Below are 16,628 nucleotides of genomic sequence, written 5' to 3' on the forward strand. Positions count from 1 at the left end.
ACAAATGTGTAGTGGACAGGAAATGTTTATTTGGGTAGGGAAAAATTATGATTAATGTCCCCATTCTCCTTATCACAGCCACCATTTGTATTAATAATGTTTTTCTCTTTTCCCTGACCCACTTGAAGAATGATCCTGAAACACTGTTGAAGTGTCTGATGATGTGTTATGAGCTTCTGAAGATCATGTCCCTTTCTAAAGGAATTGGTCCAACCATTAATGAAATCATTGAATCTCTGGTATGTAGGAATAAATACTGTTTACATTATAATAAAAATGGATACATCATAGCTGGCCCTTAGGCACTGGCAGGATGGTTTGTGATTATTTCACAATCATTTTGCTGTATCTGTAGTTTTGTCTGGTGCTTTTAAGCCTTCCCAGAACCTAGTGTCTTGGAGGTGCAGTGCAGATATGCTGTTCTGAGCTCCTATGCCAGAACTGGTTGTGGCAGAGAGATACTAAAATAAAACAGGAATATGGTAAATATTTGACTAATGTATGACAGTGTTGGACAGTGCTGAGTTACATTGTGCCAAGTGTGGTGCTTAGGCATCTGCTTACCACCCTTGCTGGTACTTTAAGTACTTGGATTTTCTATCAGCCAAAGTTATGAGATCTCTAATAGAGAACTTCAGGATTTTTGTTTGGTTGGTTTTTTTGCTAGTCAAAAGCTTTTCATCTGGGTAAGACTGGAACTCATATAGATCTTTCTTTCATCCCTTCCATGTACAAGGAAAGATGTTTGGGGGGATTCCCCCCGCACCCCTCTGTTTTCTTAGCACCTTTGAAGAGCAAAATATTTCTGTATTGAAAAATAAGGCAGTGGCATTATAGGCCTTTTATAGTCTACAAGATATACTTCCTAGTTTTCGTTGGGAAGAGTATGGATTTTAAGATGAACGTTTCTAAATATCACAGACTTCAAACTGTTACTGAGTGTGCAAACAAAATGGAAAAAAAGTAATATGCCATTGTATGAATGGTGCGCCCACATCTGAATACTCTGTGCAATTCTTATCCCATCTATCTAGAAAGTTTATATTTGAATTGGAAGTGGCCAAGAGAAGGGCAGCAAGGAAAAGCATGGAATGACTTCTCTATGAAGAATGACTAAATATGTTACCTCTTCGTAACCTGGAGAAGAGAGGACTTAAGGGTAGGGTCTGAGAGAGGGCAGAAGTCATAAGACATGAGTGTTATGGAGAAAGTGAATAAGGATTGGTTGATCACCCCGTAAAGCTAGCAACTAGCAAGCTCAAAACAAATGAAATGAGTTGATTCTTCACATAATATGTAATCTGTGGAATTCCTTGTCGCAGGATGTGTGCATGGTGAACACTTGCATAAGTTTCAAGGAAGACTGAGCAAGTTCAAGAAAAATAAATATTATGGAATGATTAGGTAGATAGGAACAGCCTCCCAGCTCTGCTGTGTCTCAGTTGCAAATTGTTGGGACCTTGACAAGAATTCTTGGGAAGTATCTACTTAGTCTGTTTATGTAATACTTTACAGGAATTTGGTTTTGATCTTTTTTGATAATGAGACAATGGGCTAGATGACCTGACTCAATATGGGCATTCTTAGAATTCAAACTGCAAAGAAAATTGCAACACCAATTTAGATTAGCTTAAATGTAGTGGAACCACACCTGATTTCTTTCAGATGTATAGAAGTATTCTTAGAAATCCTAATTAGTGTTGACATGTCCCCCAGAAACCTTTTCTTTTTCATTAGGTCCTTCTTTAACTTTCACATTTGTTGTTTATTCCACTTTTCTTTCTCCAAGATCCTGCTTTTGTATGGTTGTTCCTGCTGGATTTTCACATATTACGTTATTTGGGATATCTTATTTGTTGTTGTTTAAACTTGAACTCTTTAGTAAATGCAAAAATATAAAATGATGCCATTGTAGCGTTCACCTTGTATCTAGTCTGGCTTTTCTTTTGTGTGGATTTTTACCGTTGTCTTCTCAAAACTATTCCAAGTACATGAAAGTGGCATCTGTATTTTGCAACTTGGAACTGGGTTTTGTTTCTCTACAAGAATGCTAATGTCTGTTATGAAGAAATGTGTAGGTTTGTTGTTGTGCGGTGTGGTTTTTTTTTTTATTTCACAATAAGTGGTCAACTCAGCTTTGTTTGAAAACAAATATTTATTAAAACCAAACACAAAGCAAAACACTCATGTGATTTTTGCCATTATTTTATTGCTGATTTCAAACAGCATACTCAGTCTGCTTCTGTGTATATCTAGATAAACAGAGTATATAGTAGTTACCACTTTCCAATCCTGTATCAAACTAAATTATTTTTAGTTACAGGGGAAGCACATTTTAGTAGTCAGGTTTTTATTTTCAATTTATGTATTTCAACTATGAAGTCTAATATTATTGTTTCCAGATACTTCCTGGCATAACTAATGTTCATCCAGCTGTGAGAAATATGGCAGTTCTGTGTTTGGGTTGCTGTGCCCTTCAGAACAAAGAATTTGCCCGACAACAGCTTGCATTGCTGTTACAGGTAAAATGTCTGATGGGAAATGGAACAATGGTCTGTGTGACTTAGTAAATAAAACTACTCTTGTATCTATAACAAGCTGTTCTACACAGTTATGTTATTTGAGAACCAGTGATTCCTGATTTCCTAAAGATCTGGTTCTGGAGAGTGTGGTTTCATGTAGATTTTTCTGATGTCTAATAATATTCAAGCTTATATTGTATCTTGGTAGTAGCATGCCTTTCCTTTGTAAGGTCACCTGTTGTCTTGAAAGTTTGTAGGAATTCTTTATCTGTAAGGTCTCACTTTCTCTTCCAAATCTGGGTGAAATCAGTCATGTATTTGTTATTAAAACGTAGGAAAGAGAAGCTGTAGGATTCTGTAAGCCTTCCTTGGGAAACCAAACTAAAAATGTGACTGTGATTGTTTTTATGTTTCTGTTACATACTTACCTGTGATCTTGGGTGTCTGATTTAATTTCTGAATTATTAATTTTGTATGGATTAAGGAAGAGTTGTTAATTAGAGGTTAAAGCAATATTCAAACCAACAAACGATAGCATGGCCAAACATCTATGGATATGGAACATGTTGGATGCCATAATACCCACATCTCCCACCTTTGTGGTAAATGTTCTGATGCTGAGCTAATTATGTAAAAGATGACACTATTGTTAACTTTTCAGACCCTGGCTTTGAGAGAAGTGTAAGTGGCCATCATGCTTTATTAAGAGCGTGTTCATGTACACACTCAAGAGAACTGACAGCAGGCGTTGAGATGATATGCTTGGCTCAGACAAGATGATAGAGCTGTCAGTCACCATAGTAGGAGAACTTTGGGTTCCTAAAAAGTTAGCATATACTGTTGCTTTTAATTTGCCTTTGAGTATGTCTCATTAAAAATCAGTTTGTTTGTTTAGGGAGGATTTCAGTTGTTTTAGCAACTTAGACTTTAGACTTAAGTAATTAATTTCTGTAGGTACTAAACCCCATATTCTTTGTGTAGGCTGCCATCAAAAGCAGGGTGTTGGGCTAAACAGATCTAGGATCTCTAGGCTAACCCTCGATGTATGGTTTTATTTGAATGTTAATTTGAACTATAATACATAGAGTAACCTATGCAACTTTGACTTTTATTACTATCTTGCTCCCTGCTGTCTTTTTACATACTGCTTATTTTAATTAAGCTATACAGTATTTCAGAGCAGGGATTGTCTTATGTATTTTTTCTGTAGTGCCTAACACTATGGAGCTACTATAGGCAAATAGACTCTCTGTTTGTCCAATGTCTGTTTAGAAGTTGAACAATAAAATTATATCTCACACATGCATGCTCACTCCGTGAGTGAAATTCAATTGATTTTATGTAATGGAAATTGCATAGATGACTTGATAAATTATTTCCTAGACTGTATTACAAATTCAGGTTTAAACTCGTATCACACCTTCCTAAAGTCTGAAATTTGTCCCAAGTACTATAAAAAGTTTCCCAAATTAAACAATCGTATTAAAGCAAAAAATCTTATTATGCTTAATGTGAACATTGGTGGTCTACTGTAAGATGATGTATGTATTTTCCTTATTAAACCTAGGTTTTACAAATAGATAATATAAAGGTAAAGCTCAGTGCTTTAAAGGCAATCTTTGATCAACTAATGGTGTTTGGGATTGAGCCATTTAAAGCCAGAAGAGGCAATGACTCTCAAAGTGAAGACGCACGCATTAGAACTGAATATTGTGAGAAAGAAAGTGAAACAATAGAGCAGGAAGAAGAGACTGCTACAATTCACAGCCTCCTGCAGCTTCTTTCTGGTTTCTTAGACAGTGAGGTAAGAAATACTATAAAATTTGCCTTAGTTTTGTTTTAAAATTATTTTTGCAGAAGGTTTACCATCCCATTAGGTTGCATGTGAATATTACATGATGTGTAATTGAAATTAATGGTCTAATGTTAAAATAGTTGTCCTAGAAAATGGCCACAACTTTGTCACTGATACAGACTAATGTTACTCTTGAGCTAGCTTTGAATTCTGTGCAGGTGGAAATAAGTGAATGTAGAGAACTGATTGGCAAAATAGGACGTAGACTATTATTATAAAGTATTAGTGAAAAATCCCGTGGTTGGTGTGTTGTGTGTATGATCAGTTCTTTCTTCAGTTTTCAGAACTTAGGACAGAAGCTGCAGAAGGCATAGCCAAACTGATGTTCTCTGGGAGGCTGATTAGTGCCAAGCTTCTTTCTCGTCTTATTTTGTTGTGGTATAATCCTGTGACTGAAGAGGATACTCGGCTTAGACACTGTCTAGGAGTTTTCTTCCCTTTATTTGCTTATGCAAATAGGTATGGCCTTTGTAAATTATTATGTGAAAATATACATTGGTCTAGCAGCTTTAGGAACCTTTTTCAATCTTGCACAAGTAGAAATTGCACAAATGTAAATTAGACCTAAACATCTAGTTCAGCCTCCTATGCATATTACTTTTGAATGTACATCATCTCAATCTATGACGATTCTCAAGACTTTCCATTAATTCCCTCTTACCCTGTGGCCTTCCACTTTTTTTTCTTTCCTAAGCCTATAATTGAAACTGTTCTTCAAGATACTGAATAAAAGATAAATTTAAAAAGATGTGCTTTACTTATTTATGCTGTTGAGCACTGCAGGTAGACTTTGAAGTGTAACTAAAAAGTAGCTAGCAGGAATGCTTCAAAAGAAAATAATTGGTGCCCAGCAGATATCAAAGCAGCAGGCTTGTTGGTTGTGGTTTGGGTTTTGTTTTTGTTTTGTTTTTTAACCAAAGAATACTCCAGTCTAAATTCACAGCAGATTCAAAATCTCCTGCTTATTTTGGTAGTGGACAAAGGAGGTAGAGAGCTTATGTAAGGGGATAGGAGCTTCAATAGTAATTCTCATCTCCTTTCATTTGCTCAAAGAAAAAAATGTTTAACTTACTTTTCAGTTGCTGCTAGTGGTTTTAGCCAGTCTGAACTAGCTGAGTTTTTATCTGCTTTTTTTTTATGGTTAAGATTTAATTTAGGTGTATTATATATTACCTTATCTATTTTTCCAAACCAAATTAAATTAAATTTTTTGTGGCCTATAAATTGTCACATTAAGGGGAGTAGTTCAAAGGGGAGTTGGTTTGGAGAGGAAAAAAACCCAAACAAATGTATTTTTGCTGTTGTGAGGGGAAAAAAAAGAAAGAATAATACCCAGTCTCCTCCAGAATGGGGTTTTCCCTACTTAAATTCTTTTGAAAATAAGTAACAGAAAAACTAATTTCATATGCTTTCAGTATCTCTGATATTGGGTAATGAATTTAAGCTTTTAACATTGATAATCTTTTACCTGTGAATGTTGTCTTCTGACCCTGTGAATCTCTCTCTCTCTCTTTTTTTTTTTTTTTTTTTTTTTAAATGAGTCCTAATGATTGCCCACCTGAGTAATTCTGTGTATTTCAAAGTCATTTGCAAATGAGGCAACTCCTTCTGGCACCTTATAGATGATCTTTTTCTTGGAAAGAAAAACATGGTGTATGCTTTAAGCAAAAATTGGAAAAATCAGTGGAGGAAAAAAAATCCTAAATCTTAGTCTGGATCATTGATTTGGAATCTCTGTTTAGTTAGGAAACCTCATTAATTTTCTGTCTCAAAACATTATCTACATTCTGGATCACAAACAGTTCATTTTAAGATGAATCGTGGAGTGTCTTTGCTTACCAGTACTGTATTTTCAGAAGAGAATTATTAATTACCATGTGTAATTCAGAACTGTCTGCAAAGTTGCCATTCAGAAAAGGAAAACTCAGGTAATGAATGAGATTTGGCTGAGGTTCATACCTAATTTGGTACTGATCTCTCAGCGAATTTTAAAATTCCATTTGTTTTCTGGGTGCTGCTCTGTTAACCTCTCCATCTGGTCACAGATACAATCAAGAAGCTTACTTTTTGAAACTAAATATTTGGACTCTGAGGAAAAAAATGTTGATGCTGACTTCTATAAATATTCTGTCATGTCAATAGAGTGGCATGGCATGCTAATAACAGGGACAGGATCCTGTAACCAGTGAACAATTCTTATTCATGGAATGTTTTCTAAAGAGTAATAAACTCTCTAGCAGCCTAAGAGAAGAAAGTTCTGCATTGTACCTATATGCTAGTAGACTTTTTTTTAATTTACAGGAAATAATCTGAATGATACTTCAGTTATGCTTGAGCCAATCTAAAGCCTTACAGCTGCTGAAAGGGAGAGTTCTTGCTTCCGTTCTCTCTTGCTCCTGTTTTAGTGCTCAAAAGGTCTTTTGGTCAGCTGATTTGGCTCAATAATCCAGCAGCAAACAATCTGCTTTTTTGAAATTATTCACTTTCTTAGTTTTCTCCTGTAGTTATTTGGGTTCAAATAGAAGGTTAACAAGTATCAGAAACAAAAAAGGCTCCACTTCACCAACTAGTACCTTGTACTTTTTGACACCTTACCTTTTAAATTGTTTTGAACTGTCTTGTGGAACTACACTTTTAGACAACTTGCTGCAGAATCAAGTGCAACATGATTTTTAGGCTTGCTTGGCAGGAGTTATTAACTCTTCTGAGAAAAGAAAGCACAAGTATTTCTTCCAAAAATCTTGTTAACCACTGCATTTTTTTTTTGCCAGGCTTCCTTGCTTTCTTATACAATGAAAAGTATCCCAAGGAAAAATGCTAGCAGGAAGGAGAAATGTGCAGAAGACAGATTAATCTAAATAAAAGATTTAGAGAAATGTATTTTTGTCCCTTAAAAGAGAATATGTCTGTACATATCAGTTAGGTTTTCAGTAGTAAGGATGAACTTTCAAACTGTTCAGAGGCAGGAAGTGTTACTTAAAACTTACTTGAAATACCATGTACTAAAACTTAAAAGAAATTGGTTCTGTGAAGCAGTTTTGATATCTTGATCCTGCTGGCTGTCCCTACCAAGGTTGGCTGCTCCCACTTTGCTTTGATTGATGTATTGTAATGGGTCTGCGAACCTTAATCATAGAAGAGAAAATTTAGGGGTGAATTAGGGTTTAATTTTGTCTCACTATGCTACTAATGTTTGACTCAATTGGAACAGGTCTAACCAGGAATGCTTTGAAGAAGCTTATCTTCCAACTCTGCAAACACTGTTAAATGCTCCTGCAACTTCACCTTTGGCTGAAATAGATATCAGTAATGTTTCTGAACTGTTAGTGGACCTGACCAGACCAAGTGGACTGAAACCTCAGTCTAAAAAGTCTCAGGACTATCAGGTACAGTGTGTTAAACTGGAGGAAAGCAATATTTGTGTTTAGAGATTATGAACTGACCCCCTTCACTTACTGCTAGCTGTCTGGGCCTCTCTGAGATTCCTAGTGTCAGAAGCTGGATTAAATGAGTGACTGTTCAGGTAATGAAATCTTTTAGCTTGACCTCCCCTCCCCCCAATTTCCTCTCCCTCTTACAATTAAAAAATGCTAGTAGGAACTTGCACCATGGCTATTTTCTATATTGGGAAAAGTATTTATAAAAATCAGTTGGTGTATGTACTCAAAGTACTGCATTTTAGGAAAATGTTTACTCTGTAAAATATTAGTTATTAGCTGCTTAAATCAGAATTATCTCATTGCTGTCTTTTGTAAATAGTTCCCAGAAAAACTTTTGATATCTGATTTCTTTCCTTTACAGGACTTAACAGTGCATGATAGTTTAGCAATGAAAATTTGCAATGAAATCTTGATGGACCCAACTGCACCAGATGTTCGTATTTACGCAAAAGCTTTAAATTCACTGGAACTCAGTAGTTCTTCCACAGAGAACCTTCTGGTTCTGCTCAATGAGATTCTAGAGGTAGTACATAAATAACATGGTTCTTACTTTTTCAATCATTAGCAATCTAATATTCTGATACGCTTAAAAATTAAGTGCCTTGACAATGAAGTGCCAGTGACAATGTGACTGGAATTTCTCTTTTAATCAGTCTTTGAAAATGAATTTTTGATGAGTCATTTACAAAAATCTGAGCTGATATCACTGTATAATTTACGTATTTCAGCTCCCATAGATAGTAAAACCAGTGTTGAAACAGTGTGCCCAACTTGACACATTTCAGTACAGTAAGTTCTTTTGATAACTGTGGTGTAGTTAATTTTTTTTATGTTAAAATTCATTATTAAGGCTTTTACAGTTTGGATGGCTTATCTTTAGTTAATTATTAATAGCTGAAATTTTACGCCTAAACTTACAATGTAACTCTAAGATCATTAGGCAACATGAAAAGGGTGCTTGATTTAAGATGAAGTGGGAAGGGATTACCAGTGATGTGAAAGTTTTTACATTGATGCTTTTATTAATATGGAAAAAATAAAGTAAAATTTGGGAGTGTGATGGAGGAAGACAATGATATATAGAAATGTTGAAAAGAATGCTGATCCACTATGGGCATATCATCCAGAGGCAGCTATGCTCCAGGACTCAGATGGAAAGGTTCAGTTGCTTTAATGTTTTTTAGGTTTCCTTTAAAGAAGAAAAAAAAAAAAAAGGTATTTTGGGGTTTCCATGCCTGGTGTTGATGGAGAAAGTGCTTATCCTTTCAACTCGACTGATCATTTTCATGTCACATGTTGTATCCTTCGTAGAGTAAATTTAACTAATCCTATTAGTGGGTAAATTTAATGGATAAAAGAAATAGTTGTAAAATTAAGTAGCATTTAACATTAAATGTCTCTTCTCCAGAAAGTGAAAGATAAACTGTGTCAAAGAGCTATTGAGAAGATCAAGATGAACTTGACCAAAGATCCTAATGTGGGCAAAGACCACTCTGAAAGGACTGAGGAAACAGGCCTCTCTGAAAGGACACAGGAAACTGACATCACATTATCTGAAAATACTATTCAAAATGAAGAAGGTATACAACTGAGTGACTTGTTTAGATATGTATGAAAATAAGTTTTAGTTTTCCTCCATTAAATTAATTTGCTTTTTGAAAAAATGGGAAAAGGTAACATCTAGTAAATATGCATACAGTTTAAAATATTTGTACTGAAGTATTTTCCATTTTTCATTGCTTTTTGATCAGATTCAGTGTTTTCTTATTCTCTGTATTACTCTAGTATAACCAGTGCTGTATTTTGAGTCTTACACTCTGCCCTGCAGCTCTTTCTTTTTAACAAAGACAGTATTAAAATGGGCTTTTTTTTTTTTTTTTTTTTTAGCTGTTTGGTACACTCGTATGCTTGCTAAATACTAGTGCCGACTAACTCATCTTTAGAATGTGACTCGCTAACTTGGAGGAAGAAACAAGTACTTTGTGAGGTTTTTAGACTTTGGAGTTACCATGCCTGTGCTTCTTGCAGACTGTATTATAGCAGTATATGGCTGATATCTTTAGTGTTGACACCGGTCTGTCCTTGTTATAAGCTCATATGTTGGAGCCAGATTTGTTTTTATTGCTATTTAAGAGCTTGAAGTGGAAGCGTCTGGAAGACTTTCCACTGCCTGCACAGCTTATGCAGCTGCATGTGCCTTAGCAGTGTACATTGTGCTGGTGGCATAGAAAGTATAACATTTTTCAGCAGAAAAGCAATTGGATGAAACTTGTTCAGGTTTGCTTGCAGCAGTGAAGCAAAGATTGACATGCAACTGTTTTAAGCAGATCACATTTTCTTTTAACATTCCTTTTAATTATTTGTTTATATTTTCTAGTGGGTTATTTCAGGGCTTTCATCTGTTGTTTCTGGAAGTCTCTAATACTTTAATTTCTTATATCTTCTATGTTTATGTCTCCAAATATTAATTGGATGGGAAGTTGGAAGTATGCTTTTGAGAAAATAAGTGTACTGTTTTCTGCTAACATCTGATAACACTTTTTGGTATGAATTTCTCATGAAAGAGGATTTTTGAGCAATTTTTAAAAGCAGGCTGTAGGAGAAAAGCATTGTTCCCTTCCCCTCTCCCACCCTTCCCCAAATACATTTGGGATCATTAAAAATAGAGCAGCATTTACTACTTCAAATTTGTAAATCATAGCTGTCAGCAAAAAGGGCAACAGAAACTATTTTTGTCCTTCAATTGCTGCAAAGGAGATTTAGATTTGACGTTAGGAAAAAAGCTTCCTAGCAATAACAGAGATTGCTGAAGAAAGATTTCCTAAAATTGTTAGAAACTTTAAGACTAGAACAGAATATTTCAGTTGGAAAGGATCTACAACGATCATTTAGTCCAACTGCTTGACCACTTCAGGGCTGAGCAAAAATTAAAGCATATTATTAAGGGCATTGTCCAAATGCCTCTTAAACACTGACAGGCTTGGGGCATTGACCAGCTCTCTAGGAAGCCTGTTCCAGTGTTTGACCACCCTCTTGGTAAAGAAATGCTTCCTAATGTCCAGTCTAAACCTCCCCTGGTGCAGCTTTGAACCATTCCCATGCATCCTATCCGTGGATACCAGGGAGAAGAGATCAGCACCTCCCTCTCCACTTCCCCTCCTCAGGAAGGTGTAGAGAGCAAGGAGGTCACCCTTCAGCCTCCTTTTCTCCAAACTAGACAAGCCCAGAGTCCTTAGCTGCTCCTCATAGGACATTCCTTCCAGCCCTTTCACCAGCTTTGTTGCCCTCCTCTGGATGCATTCGAGTACCCCAACATCTTTCTTAAATTGTGGGGCCCAGAACTGCACACAGTACTCAAGGTGAGGCCGCACCAACACTGAATACAGTGGGACAATCATCTCTTTTGACCGGCTGGTTATATTGTGCTTGATGCACCCCAGGATGCGGTTTGCCCTCTTGGCTGCCAGGGCACACTGCTGACTTGTATCGAGCCTACTGTCAACCAGCACCCCCAGATCCCTTTCTGCCGGGCTGCTCTCCAGCCACTCCTCTCCCAATTTATACTTGTGCCTGGAGTTACTCTGTCCTAGGTGCAGAATCCGGCATTTGGTCTTGTTAAATTTCATCCCATTAATGATTGTCCAATGCTCCAATCTATCTAGATCCCTCTGCAAGGCCTCTTGTCCCTCAAGAGAGTCAACGGGACCTCCCAGTTTGGTATCATCAGCAAACTTGCTAACGGTGCATTCAACTCCTGCATCCGGATCGTTGATAACTATATTGAACGGAACTGGCCCTAGAATTGAAGCCTGAGGAACACCGCTGGTGACTGGTCACCAGCCAGATGTAGCTCCATTCACTACAACCCTTTGAGCTCTGCCCTTCATCCAGTTCTTCACCCAGTGCACCATGAACCCTCTCATCCCACAGTTGGATGCTTTGTCCAGAAGGATGCTGTGAGGGACAGTATCAAAAGCCTTACTAAAATCCAGAAAAACTACATCTACTGCCTTCCCTTCATCCACTAAGCAGGTGACCTTATCATAGAAGGATATCAAATTAGTTAAACAGGACTTTCCCTTTGTGAGCCCATATTGACTGTGCCTGATGATTGCATTATTCTTTAAATGCTTTTCACTAGTACCCAGTATGATCTTCTCCGTAATTTTTCCAGGAACTGAGGTTAGACTAACAGGTCTGTAGTTCCCTGGGTCTTCCCTCATGCCCTTCTTGTAAATTGGAATAACATTGGCTAGCTTCCAGCCAGCAGGGACCTCCCCAGACTCCCAAGACCTTTGGTAGATGATCGAGAGGGGTCTTGCCATAACATCCACTAGCTCCTTCAGTACTCTGGGATGAATCCCATCAGGCCCCACGGACTTAGAATCATAGAATCATTTAGGTTGGAAAAGACCCTTAAGATCATTGAGTCTGACTGTTGTCCCAAAAATCAGGATTCTTTTACCCGGTGTGCAAAAAACCCGATTAACACACAGAGTTGAGATATTTGTTTATTTCATGTCTGCACAGAGATGGGTGCTAGGTGGTAACTCCACAAAGCTGGCACACCCGGTTAACACACAGTAAAGCATCTTATACATTTTGAGCAACAGTTATCAGTACTTTTACAGTTTCGCTCAGTTACCCTTGTTCCTATTGGTTCTCGCAAGCCTCATCTCCACTTAAAGTCGCAGCATCCTCCTTTTTTACTGTGCATGTTCTGTGAGGAAGGGGTTTCTGTTGGCAGGGGGCTCTCCCTTCCCGAGGGTGGGTTTTCTATTATGTTAATTAGGATAGTTCACTCAAAGTTCAAGTAGCTCTTTGGTTGCCCTTGTGCTTATCTTGGTATTTCTTTACCCGGCTGACTTATGGTGTCATCTTGTTTCTCTTCTCAAGGTTGTACCTCGTTAACTAAGTAGCATCCTTTGTTTTGTTTCTCGTCCATGTCTCCAACACAACTGTAAACCTAACACTGCCAAGCCCACCACTAAATCATGCCCCGAAATGCCACATCCACACATCTTTTCAATACCTCCAGGGATGGTGACTCAGCCGCTTCCCTGGGCAGTCTGTTCCAGTGCTTGACAACCCTTTCAGTGAAGGAATTTTTCCTAATATCCAATCTAAACCTCCCCTGTGCAACTAGAGGCCATTTCCTCTTGTCCTCTCACTTGTTACTTGGGAGAAGAGACTGACACCCACCTTGCGACAGCCTCCTTTCAGGTGGTTGTAGAGAGCGATAGGGTCTCCCCTCAGCCTCCTTTTCTCCAGACTAAACGACCTCAGTTCCCTCAGCTGCTCCTCACAGGACTTGTTCTCTAGACCCTTCACCTGCTTCATTGCTCTTCTTTGGATGGGCTCCAACACCTCAATGTCTTTCTTGTCGTGAGGGGCCCTAAACTGAACACAGTATTTGAGGTGCGGCCTCACCAGTGCAGAGTACAAAGGGACGATCGCTTCCCTAGTCCCGCTGGCCACACTATTTCTTGAGACAACCCAGGATACTATTGGCCTTCTTGGCCAACTATGCACACTGCCGGCTCATATTCAGCTTGTGGACATTCAGCTGATACAACTGGTCCCTTAGAATTTCAGTGTCCTCAAATGGAAAGTCACTGTTCCTACACTCATGGTCCTCCGACTCAGAGGACTGGGCAGCCCGAGGTCCATCAGTATTATTAAAGACTGAGGCAAAAAAAGCATTGAATGCCTCCGCTTTTTCTTCATTCCTATTAGTCAGGTGACCATCTTCAACAAGTATCAGTCCAATGTTTTCTTTAAACCTCCTCTTGCTTTTAACATGCTTTAAAAAGCCCTTCTTGTTATCTGACACAACACTGGCCAGTTTCAATTCTAATTGAGCTTTGGCCTTTCGTGTTTTCTCCCTGCATATATGAACCAGAGCTCTGTGATATTCCTGCGAAGCCTGACTTTTCTTCCAGAGATCATACAATTTCTTTTTCCTCTTGAGCTCACGAGGAGTTCCCTGTTCAGCCAAGCTGGTCTTCCACCCCACCTGCTTGACTTATGACACAATGGAAGGGGCTAAACAATTGTCAGGAATAGTTTACATGTGATTGACCTATGTTGGGGCAGGGTTATAGCTTAGTGACATTTTAAGCTTCCTTCTAGCCTTATTATCTAACTTCTAGTTTAAGGAAAAAGTGGAGTTAAAATTGTGTGGCTTTTTTATATAACAGCCAAAATTTAAAATACTGGTACTTAAGATAAATTAAAAGTTGATTATCTATGATTTCTGCATGTGCTACTCTGTTTAACAGAAAATAATAAAGATGCTCTTCATACTCCAGTTAATGAAGTTAAAAGTAAAGCAACTGCAAAATTGAAATCCACAAGAAACAAAGCTGGCAAAGGTATGCACTAGCTTTTTCTGGCTACAATACTAGTTGTTTTTAATAAAATAATTTCATACTAACTTTTTGTGAACATATAGATATAAAAACTATTCAGTCTTCATACTCCTTTGTAGTTTGTAAAATGTTATTTGTTAAAAAATTAAAATAGTGTGTTTTGTGGAAATTTTTGTGCTGTTAGCCTCTCCCAACAATACAGATTTAAAAAAGAAAAAACAGTCTGACTACAGGATTTCAAGATAGTTTGGCCACAATCATTTACAGTAACGTATAGGTGTTTATGGGAGAAGTGGTACATTGTGGTTTTTTTGTTGTTGGTTTTGTTTTGTCACCACATTCTATCTGTGGTGACTGCATATTTATATGTTCCAATGCAATATCAAACACTGAAAAAAGATACAAAACTAGTTTAAGAAAATAAATGGTATTGTGATATGAAAAGGGACTTTTGCTTATACCTAGGACAGCGGAAAGCAGCAGCAGAAGCGAGGTCTGTGAGCAGAAGAAAAACTGGCACAACTGTAAAATGCGGTAGTGAAAGGTAAATCCTTTTCTTTCCACCATCAAAACCATGATGTCTGTCCTAGCAAGGAAATTTAATTCAAATGTTTTTCTTTCCCAAAACCTGCATCTTTAATATCCTCTATTTGTAATACACATAAAAATATTTAAGAAAAAAAATTTCTTTGAACTGGTACTTTTGAAACAATAGCAGGTTTGACAACTTCACATTTTATTATCATTGCCTAAAAGCCTGTAATTTTTTTTTTTTTTAAACATACCTTTTGTGCGTAGAGGTAACATACATTCTAGCAGACAAAAGTTAGATCTCTGGTTTGCATTATTACTCTTCTTCCAATCACTTTTTCTTTTTTTAATAACTGTTCTGTGGAGGAATCAAATTTTTTGGTTTTTATTTAAATTCTTTTTCTCCGTCCACATTTTTGTTGCTTGTTTTTCAACATGTAATTGATAATCTTCTAGAAATGATTGATAAGTGAATATACACAATGCATTCCTTCCCTTATGCTCTTGTAGGATATAAGCATTAAAATGGCATTATCTTGGCAATTTTCAGCTGTGCTCACGCTTTCTCAAGCAAGTAATCCACAGACTTGACGGTGACCAGGGTCAATCATTCCTGTTTGCCTATTCGGTGTGTTTACTTTGATACCACCTAATCTTTTGGGGGTTTTGCTTATTTTGTAACTGCTAACACTTGGTTATCTTTACTGATACTGCTATATCACTTGGAAAACATTGATATATTCCTCTCAAAAATAAAGTTTATAATTAGTAAGAAGTACTTTTGCTCTTTAAGACCATGTTTCAAGTTTGTTAATATAAAAACTTCAGTTTGCTTAGTCTTTTTGGCCTTACTTTAAAATATTTTACATTTCAGTGGTGATGAAATTCCAGAATCGGTCCCAATGTCAAGTTCAAGGCCTTCAAGACGAGCAAAAACAGTGGCACTTGAAAAAACAAGAATGAATCTTTCAAGACTTTTGAATAGGGAAGCAGATCAATGAAGACAAAAGGAGAGAAAGTGTCCTTTGCTAATGCTGGTAGTTAACATCAGACTTGAAAAAGAAGATTTGTTCTGTTGTTAGTCATATTTAACTCTTTTTATGGTATGATCATTTATAATTCTAGGAACTTTTAATTTTTTTTAACTTTTAACTTTTTTAAATTTTTCTAGGAACTTTTAAGTTTTTTAAATAGATGCTTTTGATGATTTTCCCAATATGAAGTCCATCATTCATGTAATAAAAACATATTAAAATATTACCTGAACAAAACTTGGGGGTTTTTTTGGTTTTGTTTTGGTTTTTTCTTTATAGAGAAGAATGCTTTTTATCTGCAAATAAAAATTGCTGTTGGTGGTAAGTACTTAAGACTTAAAGCTGTTTTGATATTTAACATTATTCAGAGAGAATGTTTGACCCAGAGTGGTTGCTTGTGATGGCAGTAATTTTGAATGTACATACCTTTAATGCACCTACTTTCTTCATTTATTAGCCTGTGCATCTGCTGACCAGGTCTTATTGTTCATGTGAACGTAAAATAGAATTAATCTTAATTGCGAATTCTGCTTCCTGCAGATATGTGTCCACTTTATTTTAAATAATGTCAAAATGGTAAAATTGAGTTACTGATTTTACAAACATAAGCCTGGAAGTCTGCTACTGATCTTGACCTTGTTATATAAAATCAGTAATGTGCTTTTAGAAAAGCATAAAAATATTGGTGGTAGAAACCAAGGTCCAATAAGGAAAGGAATACTGAAGTACAGAAACGGCAAAAAATGAAATACCTTATAAGGTTTGTGTACTGTCTTTTTAAAGTGGCATACAATTGTGATTTCTTTGTAGCTTTCAAGTTCACAAACTTTTTTCTGACGACATATCTAGGAACAGTCATGAGTTTTACAGAGACA

The 16,628-nt window shown here is 36.9% G+C and overlaps 1 protein-coding gene across 2 annotated transcripts in view; it reads left to right on the top strand.

The window, feature by feature from the left end:
• Window positions 1-15,976, top strand: part of NCAPG (non-SMC condensin I complex subunit G) — a 32,025-nt gene extending 16,049 nt beyond the window's left edge. Inside the window, exons 12-22 of one of the 2 annotated variants that reach the window (XR_007766357.1) lie at window positions 129-239; window positions 2,403-2,522; window positions 4,090-4,326; window positions 4,655-4,836; window positions 7,589-7,763; window positions 8,179-8,340; window positions 9,226-9,397; window positions 14,099-14,191; window positions 14,654-14,732; window positions 15,270-15,347; window positions 15,594-15,659. Coding sequence is in view for 1 of the 2 variants with exons in the window: in XM_050895685.1 (XP_050751642.1) it covers window positions 129-239; window positions 2,403-2,522; window positions 4,090-4,326; window positions 4,655-4,836; window positions 7,589-7,763; window positions 8,179-8,340; window positions 9,226-9,397; window positions 14,099-14,191; window positions 14,654-14,732; window positions 15,594-15,720 (1,458 nt within the window). In the remaining variant the exon portion in view is untranslated. Of the gene's footprint in view, window positions 1-128; window positions 240-2,402; window positions 2,523-4,089; window positions 4,327-4,654; window positions 4,837-7,588; window positions 7,764-8,178; window positions 8,341-9,225; window positions 9,398-14,098; window positions 14,192-14,653; window positions 14,733-15,269; window positions 15,348-15,593 lie in introns of both variants that reach the window. The other variant, XM_050895685.1, reaches the window with a different exon arrangement.
• Window positions 15,977-16,628: the final 652 nt, after the last annotated feature.

This window comes from Gymnogyps californianus, chromosome 4, assembly GCF_018139145.2.
Source record: "Gymnogyps californianus isolate 813 chromosome 4, ASM1813914v2, whole genome shotgun sequence".
Taxonomy (NCBI): Eukaryota; Metazoa; Chordata; class Aves; order Accipitriformes; family Cathartidae; genus Gymnogyps; species Gymnogyps californianus.